Source organism: Martes martes (genome assembly GCF_963455335.1).
Source record: "Martes martes genome assembly, chromosome: 4".
NCBI lineage: Eukaryota > Metazoa > Chordata > Mammalia > Carnivora > Mustelidae > Martes > Martes martes.
This window is the reverse complement of record NC_137891.1, coordinates 3,248,485-3,262,606: the sequence shown is the minus strand read 5'-3', so window position 1 is coordinate 3,262,606 and position 14,122 is coordinate 3,248,485. Positions and strand designations below refer to the sequence as shown.

Sequence of the window (14,122 nt, the reverse complement as noted above, 5' to 3'; positions counted from 1 at the left end):
GGGAAGCATGGCACCTACATGTCGTCCTCCTCTGTGCACGGACACTACAGTGGCCACGGCACAGGGAGGCAGCGCCGGGGACAGAGAGAGGAAGCAAAGGGCACAGGAGGGTACACTGCGGTTCCAGTGCAAAGCTCAGCCGCTGACTTCATCTCAGGAGAAATGTGAGGCCTGGCCTTTCCCTGCTCTGTTTGATGCCCCCCGTGACACAGAGAAGAGAGACACACGGCCGTGGGCAGAAGGAGCTCTTTGGGAAGTCCCTGGCAGCGTGCCTGACACCGAGGCGCTCGCCTTGGCTGGCTGTCAGCGAGGACTGGGACCCTGGAGCTATCAGCTGGGAAGAAGGGCCTGACCCGTGCCCAGTTCCCGGCCCCGGAGGCAGGAGCTCCACTAGCTCAGCTGGGCCAGCTCCTAGTTCGGCCGCCTCTCCAGGCCCAGCACCTCACTATGAATCAAAGGCATGAGATGGAAGAGAAGTTTCCAGCTGCGCACGAGGGCAGCGCTGTCCAACCGGAATAACGTGGGAGCCGCGTACATGGAGCTTCCTGGCTGCCACAGTGTACAAAGGAACAACTGAAGCCAATTTTAATATTTTCTTTAACCTGATGTATGTAAAATATGATCACTTTGACATGTAAAAAGATTAACAAAATATTTTCTTTTTTCCATACTAAGTCTCAATACCTGATGTGCGCTTTACTTACAGCACATCTTAGCTCAGACTAGCCAACCCTCTGGTCCACAAGAGCCACGGGTGGCCACCATCATGGACAGCAGCTCTGGGGGTCCCACGGGGACGGCCGGCTGAAACAGGGGAGTAAGGACACACACTAACCCTAAAAGGATTCCCCTTAACCAAAGGCTGTCCCGTTTCTAGAAGTCTGAACCATGGCCCACGCCTGCCTGCCCCTTATCAAATTCTACCCCTTGCTTCTCCCTTCATGATGTCAGGAACCAAGCCAAGCACGAGGCCTCTGGGCCTCCAGGTGAACTTACCTACTGTCTGTGTCCAGTCCTACGAAGTCCTTCTTCTCAAACGGGACACAGAGAAGGGGGATCTTATCCCCGGACTTGTCGGTGGCCCTGTCCAGACGCTTGGACTCAAGCACAATGAAGAGGGATTCGATGAAGTCCTCGATCCTCTTCTCCACCGTCTGGCAGTCCTCGTAGTTGGGGTAGAAGGTCACATCGGTGCGGGGCTGCTCGGCAATCTCTCCCCGCAGCCCAAAGACGAAGAGCCGGGAGTCGTAGAGCGTGGAGCCGTAGATCTCCTTCTGCACGTGGAACTTCTCGAAAGTCTGCGGCCAGTCCTTGGCAGAGAAGCAGTCCGTGATGGTGATGAGGCCCACGACCTTGCGGTGGGTCTGGAAGTCACCCCACTCGTTGTTCTCGGGCGGGTAGTGGTGCCTGTAGCGGATACAGAGCACCCGCTGGGAGTCCCGCACGCTGATCTGGCTCACGGAGGAGATCCTCTTGTAGATCTTGAAGAAGTTCTCTTCGGAGACGATGCCCACAGGCTGCACCACCACGAGGAGAGTCTGGTGGTCCTCAGCGCACTGCATGTAGTCAGGGACACTCATCCTGACGACTCTGCCGGAGAGAACGAGGGCACTTAGGGGCGCACGGCTGTGAAGGCTGTTGGCCCACCCTGGGATGTGGTGGTTCTCGCGTGAACCACCTGAGGTGGGGGGGGCGGGGGGCGCAGAGCCGTGGGCTGCCCTCTGTCCCTGGGGCTCTGCACCTGGCAACCACAGCTCTTCCCCAAACACCACAGCGCCTGGACGAGGCCTTGAGCTCCTGCGGCAAAGGGGTGGCCTCTTTTTCTATTTCCAACACCCAGCCAGATGCCGACGGAGAGTCAGGGCCCGAAAGCACTCCCTGCACGAAGGCACCGCTGCCTCATCCCCTCAACAGGACAGAAAGCAAAGAACCACAGTGGGGTCAGATCCGGATTTGACCTTCAGTCTACCCCGGACGGAAATGGCTTGCACGCACGTTATCTCATCTACACCTTTCTGTGACACCGCCTTGCCGCCTCCGCTCTACTGATGAGGAACCTGCGGCGGAGAGAGGCTTATCACCGGTCAAGACCAGAGAGGCCCGGTCAGAGGAAGTTCGTCCTCTGACCAGTGTCTCCTGCAACCCTCGGAAAGAGCCGAACCCACGTGGGGGCTCCCCAGAGAGGCACGGCAGCCCCTGGGAGACTTCCCAAACCCCCAGGAGGTGGGGCTGAAGGCGGAGATTTAAGGTTCTGTGATTCTCAAAAGAAGGCACAGCTTTAGAAGCGACTGCAAAACATGTTTCAGGTCCAGGCCTTCGCTGCAGAGACGGAGAGGGCGCCCCGGCGCGGCTGAGGGAAGGCCGCCCGGACAAGGACCGGCTCGCAGCAGCACCAGCAAGCCCAGGGCCCTGCTGACGGATGAAGCCTCCGCGGGGCGCAGGACAACAAGTGCAGGAAGAAAAGGCAGAGGACACGCGGACCGGCCCCCCCTGAGACAGAGGACAGACGGACCGGTCCCCCGAGACAGAGGACAGGCGGACCGGCCCCCCCGAGACAGAGGACAGGCGGACCGGCCCCCCGAGACAGAGGACAGGCGGACCGGCCCCCCCGAGACAGAGGACAGGCGGACCGGACCCCCCGAGACAGAGGACAGGCGGACCGGCCCTCCCTCCACACACCATGCGATGAGGCTTCATCTAGTCATTCAGTTTGTCGGCTCAAACCCACCGATCTGGATCACCAAAATGACGGTGGGCTCTATCCAGGTGCCACGGGTTACTGAAGTGGGGAATTTCGAGTCATAACAGAAGTTCCCAACTCTGCTGTGACTTTCCCTGTCCCAGCATGTGCTCAGCGGGCACTCTGGGCCGGGCAGGACACAAGCCACGAGTGCTGCCACACACACATCTTTGTTAACGCTTGCTCACATCACACCTAGGCCCACCGAAGGACAGCCGTCTCCCGATAAGACCGAATTAATGACATTTAAAGGAGCCAAGCAGCACACGTTATTAGGAAAAAGGAGGCTGTTATCTCCTTAGCAACAGGTGGCAGAAAACTGACCGCAGCCACCGAGTCCCTTGAGCTGCTTCTCTCCCTGGCTGTCATTCTGCGTGACCGTGAGTCACATAGTGTCACCGAGGTTTTCCCTTCTGTGAAAGGCTCTGGTTGAAATGAACAAGGTTGAAGCCTCATCATTCACGCCCCCAGCATTGAGCGAGGACTTCCCATGTCCCAGGCTCTGTACAGACGAAGAGACAGCGTTCCAGGTACACTCATGAGGAAAAAGGGGAGACAGATATCAATTCTCCCCAGCTGGATATACAGACTTGATGCTATTCTGGTTAGACCTCCTACCTGGTTTTTGGTGGAGCATAACAAACGAGTTTATGGTCCAGAATCGCCAAGAAACTTCTGAAGACCCACCAAGGGGGAGAGCATTTATGCCCCCACCTGCCCCCCTAGCTCCCTCCCAGAGCAAGATCAGATACACCTACGACTACTGACAGGATACAGGGTTTCTTCTGGGGGCAATGAAATGTTCCAAAACTGTGGTGATGGCTGCACAGCTCTGTGAATTCACCAAAAAACGCTATATTGTAGATTTAAATGGGTCAACTGTGTGACAGATGAATGATATTTCAGTACCTTTTTGTGGGGAAAAAAAGACCAAAAAAAAGCTGCAGTCGGCGCAGGGCTGGCCCAAGGATAAAAAGAAAACCGGAATGTAATCCCCCCCAGAACCAGACCCACACGTCCATGGCAACTTGAAATACAGCAGTGCCGCTGTAGGGCAGAAGGAAAGCACAGACTCTCCGGTACGTGACACGAGACAATGGGCCATCCCCGCGTAAGCAGAAGACACATTGGTGAGCCCCAGTCAGGATATGGGCAAGACGCTCAAAGAGGCATCTTTGCATCAACGGGAACCAGGAAAAAGTTAATTAAAGCCATAGTGACAAGCCATTTCATACCAAAAATAAATTGACAAAATAAAAATTGTATTGTGGCAAAACATACATGAGATTTACCATTTTTAGGTGCACGGCTCTAGGGCATTAAGGGCACTCCCACCGCTGGGCAAGCATCTCCAGAAGTTCCCCATCCCCCCGACCCGGTCCTCTGTACTTGGTAAATTCCCCACGCCGGCTCTCCCCCGCCCTCAACAGCCACCATTCTGACTTCCTGCCTCTACGAACTGAACCGCTCCACGTCCCTCATGTAAGTGGAATCACACATTCTGTGTCCCTGTGAGACTAGCTTATTTCACTACGCAGAAGGTCTTCAAGCTTCATCCGTGTTGGGGGAGGAAATCAGCATTTCCTTCTTCAATGCTTACAGCCCACTGTATACCTATACCGTTTACCCATTCATTCATCACAGCTCACTAGGGTTGCTCCTAGCTTTGGGCCACTGTAAATGATGCTACTACACAGACAAAACATTTTAAGTACAAGAACCACCAAGTGTTTACGAAGATACAGATCAAAGTAACTGTCCTATAGGACAGCAGGCATACAGACTGGTACGTCCTGCACCCAGGAATTTCCCCCCCAGAGCAACTCTGCCATATGGATGGCAGGAGCATAAACAAAGGATCCTAGAAGCCAGAAATAGAGGGGCGCCTGGGTGGCTCAGTCATTAAGTGTCTGCCTTTGGCTCAGGTCATGATCCATGGGTCCGATCGAGCCCCCCATCAGGCTGTCTGCTCAGCAGGGAGCCTGCTTCCCCCACTCCCTCTCTGCCTGCCTCTCTGCCTACTTGTGATCTCTGTCAAATAAATAAATAAAAATCTTTTTTAAATTTTTTAATAAAAAAAAAGGAAAAGAGGGGTGCCTGGGTGGCTCAGTGAGTTAAAGCCTCTGCCTTCGGCTCAGGTCATGATCTCAGGGTCCTGGGATCGAGCCCCGCATCGGGCTCTCTGCTCAGCAGGGAACCTGCTTCCCCCTCTCTCTCTCTGCCTGCCTCTCTGCCTACTTGTGATCTCTCTCTCTCTGTCCAATAAATAAGTAAAATCTTAAAAAAAAAAAAAAAAAAGAAGAAGAAGCAGCAGCCAGAACTAGAAACGACACAAATGTCCACTGTCAGGACAGTGGACAAATAAACTGTGGTCTTCTCACGCAATGGAGTACTACAGAACCCTGAACATGAGCGGCCCAGAGTGACCCTGCAGGAACACAGCAGAATCTTAACAGTGCGATGAGCAAATAAAGGAGGTCATGGGTCAGTACAAGCAGCAGAATCTGCTTACATCAAGCTCAAAAACAGGAAACACTACACAATTATTGTTCAGGGATATTTACACACAAAGTAAAGCTATAAAGAAAAATAAATTTGGGGACTGGTTACTTGGGGGGCAGAGAGGAGTGTAGTTAGGGACAGAGAAAAGCGTCGGAATTTAAGTCAGATGGAGATACTTGTTCTGCCATTCTTTAAACTACACATAAACAGCACAGGCAACTTTGTTAGAGTCTGTATTTCAAAATTTTTCAAGAGTTAGGGGCGTATGGGCAGCTCTGTCAGTTGGGCGTGTGCCTTCGGCTGGGGTCCTGATCTCAGAGTCCTGGGATCGAGCCCTGAGTCGGGCTCCCTGCTTAGTGGGGAGCCTGCTTCTCCCTCTCCCTCTGTATGCTCTCGCTTTCTCAAAGAAATAAATAAAATCTTTTTTAAAATGTTTTTCAAGAGTTAAAAAGGGAGAAGGTCCAACTTCAAGGAGCTCACAGTCTAGTTGTCAGCAGGTCAACCAGTTTCAGAGCCCAGACTCGGCCCCGTCCTCCACAAGCAGGTTATGCTGCTGCTCCTGCAAATACCTTCCTCTGTGAGCCAGAGAACAGGAGGCACAGAGAGGCAAGTGTATTACAGCTGCAGATCCCCCTGAAGATAAGGCACGCAGGTCCTGGGCCCAGGTCTCACGACAGGTGCTCAATTTCTCTAGTCTAAAGAAAATGAGAGAAAGTAGAACAGTGCATGAACTTCTCATAAAACTAAACTCAGGTAAATTTGGTAAGTGCTTTGTTTCTAAGATTTTATTTTTTTGTCTGGCAGAGAGAGAGACAGCAGGAGAGAGAACACAAGCAGGGGGAGTGGGAGAGGGAGAAGAAGTCTTTCCGCAGAGCAGGGAACCCAAGGCGGGGCTCCATCCCAGGACTCTGGGACCATGGCCTAAGACGAAGGCAGACGCTAACGACTGAGCCACCCAGGCGCCCCTGGAAAGTGCTTTATAAATATTAACTAGTATTGTAATTTATGGTTAGGTAATGAACTTTCATATTTTTTGGCATTAAATTCTTCTTTTTTTCTTTTGCTTTTCTGAAATGTGAGTGAGAGTAGATGGTGTTATCTTCCCATTGTTCCATCTGGGCGAAAACTGACATCCCCATTACTGACCCTCCAGTTTTCTGGAATTTGCTAATCTATGACATCCAAACGAACTCACCCCGAACTAAATGAGCCCTCTGGGTCCCTTCCAGTTCTGACTCGGCGCTAAAAAGACACCAGCAACCTAATGTGTGCCACGAGTCAATAAACCTCACAACCTCAAACAAGAATTTTCCCGGAAGCAGCTCAGTATCACAAACTCCTTGTCTACTTTTACCCCAAATTCAAAATACGCATCTCACACCGGAGGAAATCTGTCATGTAAGGTAGAGAGAGGACATTCACTGGGCTCTCTATCGCATGTCCTGTTTAGAATTCCCATCAGTCCCAAGAAGAGAGTATCACTGTCTTCAATCGTATGGATGAGATAAGGCTCAGTCATTCTGCTCGAGGTGTCCTAATCGGCAGGTGATGGACTGGGGCCCGGAGCCAGCATCCATGCTTTTCCACTGGCTTCTTCTAGGGAGAAGCTGACAAAACAAGACCTGGCACTGAGCCAGTTCTAGTGTCTGAGACTAATCTAACACAAATATTAGAACATCAAAAAACAGGGGTGCCTGGGTGGCTCAGTCGGTTAAGGGTCTGGTCTGCCTGTGGCTCAGGTCATGATCTCGGGGTCCTGGGACTGAGCCCCTCTTTGGGCTTCCTGCTCAGCTAAGAGCCTGTTCTCCCACTCCCTCTGCCCTCCCTCCGTCCCCCCATCTCTCTCTCTCTCTCTCTCCCCTCTCAAGTAAACAAATAAAATGGTTTAAAAAAATCAGAAACATATTTCTTCAACATGGCAGCTCCCCCAAAAGTTAAATGCAGAGGTACCATAAAAACAGCAATTCTACTCCTAGTTACGGACCGAAGAGGTTTGAAAACACATGTCCATGCAAAAATGTGTCCACAAATATTCATAGCTCTTAATAGTCTACGAATGGAAACACCATTGCCCATCAACTAATCAACAACAAAATGTGGTCCATGCAACCAGAAAACATCGCTGAGCCGCAACAGGGGACAAAGTACTGATCCTACCGCTGCCTGGAAGAAACTTGCAAACAGGATGCTCAGGGAAAGGAGGGAATCACCAGAGGCCGCACAGTGTGAGGTTCTGTTTAGATGAAACGTCCACATCATGTACACCCCTGGAGACAGAAAGTAAATGAGCGGCTGTGGGGGCTGCAGGACAGAATAAGAAGGGACTGCCAACCAGTGTGAGTTTCTTTTTGGAGTGGTAAAACGTGCTGGCACGGGGATGGCCCCGACGGTGGGTGTACTGAAGCCACGGCACCCTACATTCCAAATGGGTGTTTTTTGTGGTATGTGAATGCTATCTCAATAAAGCAGTTATTTTTAAAAAAATATTTCTTGACAACCGTTCGTCCCTCTCCACTACTATTCTGCCACGCGGTTTAAGAAAAACACGCACACAGGCTTGCCGGATCTCGAGTATGGCGAGACTCCTGGGTCTCCCACCTCGCGCCGGAGTGCGGTCCTTTCACCTTAACAAGTACTAGCTGGGCTGGACGAGGAAGTGGCGGTCACTATTTCTCAAACACTGACAGTCACTAGTTTAGAGTCGGGGGAGGGGCGCCGATGCAGGCAGCCTGTCCCGGCCCTGCCCTGGGCTCACTGGGAACGAAGGCCAGCCCTGCGGTCCACATTTTAGTCCCTGTCGCTGTAAAAGCACGGGATCCAACGAGCAGCCTCTCCGACCACCAGAGGGTATAGGTCAGAAGGCATGTGCGGTGGCCCGGGCAGCGCGCGCGGACCGCGAGGGGGGACGGCCACAAGCGCAGCGCGGGCTCGCTCCGTTCCCCACGGCGCCCGAGGGGCGGACGGGGCTGACCACGGAAGCTCCCATCCCCGCACCCAGCGCCTGGGGCCGCTGAGCTGGGTCTCAGGCACTCTCGACCCGGAGGAGAGCGAGGGTGACCGGGACAGGACGGTAGCCCCCGGCCGGCCGGGCCGCCCTGCGGGGAGACCAGCGCGCGCCGGGGGCCCCACGACCCCACGCGGCCCGGGGGCCGGGACTCGGCAGCGGAATGGGGGGGCGGGGGGGCGCCGCCGCGCGCCGCGGGGAGCAAGGCCGGGGCCGCAGGGCGGCAGGTGCCGGCACGGCCCGGCACAGGTGAGCAGCGGGCGCCGGGCAGGCTCCGGGGCCGGGGTCGGGGGTGAAGTGGACCCGGCCCGGCAGGTGCGCGCTGACTCGCGCCCTCGCTCGCCGCCACACACAGGCAGCCCCCCCGCCGCCGGCGAACCCCGGCCCGCAGCCCCCCACCTCGCACTTACGCAGCCGGCGGCCCGGGCCCGGAGCGGGAGCCAACGGCCTGGCGGGCGGCGGGGCGGAGCAGCCTCTGCGACCGCTCCCCCTCCTCAGAGCGGGCGCTTCCGACCCGCGGCCGCGCCGGCACCCTTCTGCGCATGCTCGGGGCGGTCCGGGCCGGTTGTCCGCTCCGGGTTTTGGAAGGGACGCGGGGAAGCCGGGGAGCTGGACGCGAGGGGAGAGGAGCGGAGAAGAGCGGAGAGGAGGGCTGGAAGGGGGGGAAGAGCCGCGCGCGCCGAGAGAGGGGCCCGCGCGGTCGCGGCGCCGCTTTCTAACCCTCGTGGCGCGCAGCTCGGATTTCAGCAGCTCTGGGCGCTGGGGAGCTGGGGGCGACCGGCCCCTGCGCCCCGGAGACCGAGCACCCTCGGGCGCTAGCGTGGAACTACCCGTGGCTGGACGAGGGCCCCTTCTGCACGCCGGGCGAGCCTCCCGCGCGCGCTCTCCGCGCAGCCGTGGGCGCTGGGGCGGGGAGGGGGCGCCAGAGCCGGGTCCCCAGGTCTCCCGGCTGGAGCCGCTCCTGGCGCTGGGCGCAGCGGCCGAGCACAGAGCGAGTGGGGAGCCGCTGTTCCCGAGGCCAAAAGCCACTTTGGGATTTCAACTTCCGTGTTAAAAATGAGTGCGTAAAGCGGAATTCACGTGCGGACCTCGGAGCGCCACAGCACATTTGGGAAGATTTGGAAAGGACATTGTCAACAGCATCACCTTCCCAAAAAGGCCGAGGGAAGGGGGTGGCGGGGAAAGACGCTCTTTCCTTGTGTAGCTTTGTGTTGTTTTTTCAAATAAAAAATGTTTTCAGGGGCGCCTCATTGGTTCAGTCGGTAGAGCAGGCAACTCTTGATCTCAGGGTCCCGAGTTCAAGGCACACCGTTGATCATGGAACCTACTCTAAAAAAAAAAAAAAGTTCAATGTCCTGGAAGACAAGAATCGTGCCCTCACCAAATACAGCAGACACGGAAAAAACGGGCCATCATCTTTGCTGTCAGCCAGCAAGCATTTATTGACTCTTTGCTATGGGTCAGTGCTGTTTTATGACTTTATTATTCATATTTTTTAACAAAAATATTCATTCATATTTTTTAACAAAATAATAATATGCTATCCCTCATCCCTGCCCGGAGTCAGTGGAAAACCAATTTTTTACTGAACTATTTTCCAAAGAGCAGGAATGAGTTATAAGCAGAACACATCTTCAGAGCAAAGCAGGGGAAGCAGATTTCCAGCGAGCCGGAGAACCGGGAAGTGTTTTCAACCGAGGTCCCTAGGTGCTGAGAGAGAGTGCCTCCAACACACCACAAAAGGATGCCCATGGGGGCTGCTCTGTGGCATTAAAAATGCAGGTTGACAGAGAAAACAGACATTACAAGAGCCACACTCGATGGAGGTCTGTGTGTGGGGAACAGAGCTCCACTATGTAGCTCCGTCTTCCTAAATTCCATGCAAGGTACTATTCTTAGTGCTGTGGTCCGGAAAGGACACACCACTTGGCTGGGGTTGCACAGTGGCTTGTGTCATTTAGGGATTCAGATCCAGGGCTGTCTGATGCCATGGCCTGTGCTCTTTCCATAGCCCTTCTCTGCCCCTAGTTTCTTTATAAATGGATAAGGCAAGCAATTTAGAAAGCAATACTGAAAGCTGGCAAAAGGAAACACTGCTATTTTAGTACAACGTTTCGGTTTACAATGTGCTCACTGACAGCAATTTATTGTTCCAGCAAATCTGTGTGAGAGAGAGACTATCCTGCATTTTTACCAGTTTGAAGACTGAGGGTCAGAGAAGGTAGGGGCTCGTATTAAACTGATCCAAGGGGGCACCCTGGGTTGTCTGGTTCCTGGAGTTACACCTTTCATAGCTTTAACATTTCCTGCGCGTCTCACCTGAATGTGCAGAATTCAAAGAATATAGCAAAACCTGCTCTCAAGGAGTTTGTAGACACTTCAAGTTGGATTGGAAGGAACCTCTAAAATAACCAGGTCCCACCTCCCACCCACACCAGATCCTCTACAAGAGTCCTAATGGTGGTGGAAAGTTTGGTGATACAAAGCTCTAATAGAAAGTTCTCCAGTTGGGGCACTTGGCTGGCCCAGTCCGTGGAGCATGTGACTCTTGATCTTGGCGTCATGAGTTCTGGCCCCAAATGGGTGTAGAGATTGCAAAGAAATAAATCCTTAAAAAAGAAAGTTCACCAGTAAAACGAGGCAGAATCTGAGGCTTCCCTGAATCATCAACTCATGGAGTCCCAAAGATGAGAACCAATGCCCCGGAGGCTTCGTGGAGTTGAGAACTGTCCCTAAAACATGAGTCAAAAAGTGCAAAGCACCCACCCCATCCCTCACCAACGACACCACCTCAGTGTCTTCATCCGTAAAATGGGGATAATCAGTTCATGAAGCTGTCACCAGGACTCAACACATTCAGGTAGGAAAAAACATTTTGAGATACAGTGGAACAGACTGAAGTTCCACTTTAATGACGTCACATGCTACTCATACAGCTTTGGGATAGGGTGACCCCAGATCTTGATTGGCCTGCAACAGTCCCAGATTATGCCTGTTGTCTTGGCTAAAATTGTTCTGGTTGGGTGACATTTGGGGCACTTTGGGCAAAGCCCATCATGAGCCTCCAACAGTATTAGGGAGGGTCTCTGACTCCTTCCCGCGCGGGGGCTCTCTCCTGCCCCGCAGTCCACTCCAACACTTGCGCCCTGTGTCCGCAGGTTTTCGCGCGCCCAAGCTGCGAGGGCAGGACTCACTTACTTACCTGCGTGTGTTTAGCAGCACGAAAAACCAACCACCTGAGTGGGTCTCTCACGTCTAGTCCCTCAAAACAACACAGTCGCGGTAGCGTCCACTCGCCTGGCAGGTAACGTGCAACGCGCTTGTCACAAAGGTCTCATTTAATCCTTAACACACCGGTCGTCCTAATTCGAGGGGACTGAGCAGTGACATCCCCCCCTGCCGAGTGTGGAACAAAGAAGCCGCCGCGCCGCGCCGGAACCGGACGAGGCGCGCACAAGCCCGTCCACCCCGGCGGGTCGGCTGCACCGGGTCCGCAGCGGGAGCGAACCTCTGGTCTGAGTCGACGAACTCCCTCCCCTTAGAGTCATTCAGCCTCGATTCAGCTAAGAACGGCCTCGGCCAGCGCTGGGCAGCCGGAGGCGTCCCTGAAGCCCGAAGTCGCGGGAGCTGATACGGGGCAAAGCCGGGGCCCCACACCGGGGAAGCCCCGAAGCTCCTTCCAGGCCTCACAGCCCCCGCGAGGACCCGGGAGCGTCCGCCACCGACGAGGCTCCCGGCGCGGGCCCTGCCGAGGGCAACCGGGACCCCCGGGGCAGGAACTCTCAGGCGAGGTCCCTGCGGGGGGCGGAGCGGCCGTCGCCTCCCGGTGCACGAGTGCAGGGGAGAGGCGGTGAGGTGGCGCCGGAAACGGGGAGACAGCACTGGGGGGCCAGCCGGGTCCCGGACCCCCGCGCCCCGCCCCCGCACGGACACGCGCGCTCCCGGGAAGGCCGAGCGGATCGATCCGTTCTGTGAATGAGCGAGTGAATGAAGCCGCAGAGCCCCCCGCGGTGGACAGCGGCTCCCCGCGGGGCTCCCAACGGACCAATCAACGCCTCCGTTCGCGCACCGCGCCCCCCTCGCCACGCCCCCAGCGCGCCCCTCCGCTCTCCCACCGGCTGCGCGGAAATCCCGGAGCAGTGGATTTCCCCGAGCCCGCGCCGGCGAGAGTGCGCATGCTCCGGATCCGGTCGCCTCTGACAGCCTCTGGTGGGCGACGGGAGCCAGGCCCGCCCGCGCCCCCACAGCACCTCCCGCAGGACCACAGTCCGGTCGGCTGCTCCCGGCCCCCTGCGACCGCCCCGCTCCCCGAGGAGAGCGGCTCCCGCTCGGAAGCCCCCGCGGGCGGGAGGGCCCGCGACGAGCGGCCGGAAGTGACGTGCGCGCGCGAGCCCCGCGGTTCCGCTCCCGTCGCCCTGGAAACCGAGCCCCGCCTGCTGTCGCGAGCGCGTCGGCCGCTGCCGGGTCCCCGCGCGGGTGGGCGCGCCGCGGGCGGGAGCGGACCCGAGGCCTTCCGGGGGGGCCGCGGTTATTCCGCCCGGAGTACGCGGGCCCCTGCGCCCGCCGGGAGCCGCGGCTCTGCCCCGGGCCCTGAGCTCTTCTCCGTGCGCCCCCGCGCGCAGGGCCCGCGCTCTCCTGTCGGAACTCCGGCTCCTCGTCCGCGGGGACCCCTGCTCGGGGCACTGCCGTCGCGGAGAACCCGCACGGGCGGCGGAAGGACTCCCGTCGCCCTCGCCAGCGACCTCCGCTCTTCCCAGGTCTGTGCCGTCTTCTCCGGGGCACGGAGGGGTGCATGGTGTACCCCAGTCGTGGGCTGGCGCATCAGTAGGCCCCAGCTGTGTGCTCGGGCGCTGTTTCCCCGTCCGCGACCCCGCGGGGCCCTCGGCTGGCCTGCATTTTGTCAGTGTTCTTTCATCGGGAGCGGTTTCTCAGCCTCTTTCAGGTCTGTAATGTGCCGGAAGACTACGAGCCGGCTGTCTTCTAGAATGTTCCTCAATTTGAGCTCATCTGATCCTTTCCCATGAATACATTCAGGTTATGTATTTTTTGCAGAACGCCATAGGAACGACGTAAGCTGAGCCCCGTGCGCGTGCAGTGTCGGCGGGCACATGCTGTTGGCTTGTCCCAAAGGGTAACTTGGACCACTTGGCTAAGGTGGAATCTGCTGTCTCTCCGCCGCAAATGCATGACTTCTGTTGTGATTAATGAGTAATTGGTGAAAAGATACTTTGAAATTACATAATGAGCCTTTTCCCACCAGACTCTCACCGGTGACTTTAACATCCACAGGAATCTCAAGAACGATTATCACACAGCTGGGTAATGACTAACTTACTATACTTCAAACGATGCAAAGGCACTGTGACATTTTCTCAGAAATGACGTGATCATCTAGCAGATAATAGGTGACCAGAAGTATTATTGACTCCATTAGGCTCCTTTTTTTATAGATTAATAAAGAGGTTTCCTGCTTCACAGAGTTTTATTAGAAACACTGTTTATTTGACATTGACATGATTCTTGTTTGTGCTAGCATCTACATTAGCGGCTCTCATATACTAGCAGTAAGTTTTGGAGTCAGTGAAGAAAAACATCCCCAAACACACACACACACACACACACACACACACACACACACACACACTACATACATCAAAGACTGAAAAGTTATAAATGTGAGCAACTAATACTTAAGTGTTTTCACCAGTGTGTGGTGGTCACTTGTAAAACCAGAGATTTAACGATCAGTTATAATATATCCAAATTAAGAAAATCAGATTTTACATTTTTGAAAAATTATTTTTTTAAAGATTTTATTTATTTGACAGACACAGCGAGAGAGGGAACACAAGCAGGGGGAGGGGCAGAGGGAGAAG

General features: G+C 55.2%; 1 protein-coding gene and 1 long non-coding RNA gene across 2 annotated transcripts in view; one reads left to right on the top strand and one right to left on the bottom strand.

Annotated features, from left to right (window-relative positions):
- TRAPPC9 (trafficking protein particle complex subunit 9) overlaps positions 1–8,782 on the bottom strand; it is a 510,796-nt gene extending 502,014 nt beyond the window's left edge. The window contains exons 1-2 of the mRNA XM_080803019.1: positions 8,657–8,782; positions 997–1,590 (exon numbers count right to left, since the gene is read on the bottom strand). Of these exons, the coding sequence (XP_080659145.1) occupies positions 997–1,580 (584 nt within the window). The 5' untranslated portion in view covers positions 1,581–1,590; positions 8,657–8,782. The remainder of the gene's footprint in view (positions 1–996; positions 1,591–8,656) is intronic.
- Positions 8,783–12,670: 3,888 nt separating this feature from the next.
- LOC308342389 lies at positions 12,671–13,723 on the top strand. Its single transcript, XR_013966781.1, has 2 exons — positions 12,671–13,188; positions 13,299–13,723. It is a non-coding gene; the product is annotated as an uncharacterized lncRNA (long non-coding RNA).
- The last annotated feature ends 399 nt before the right edge of the window (positions 13,724–14,122 follow it).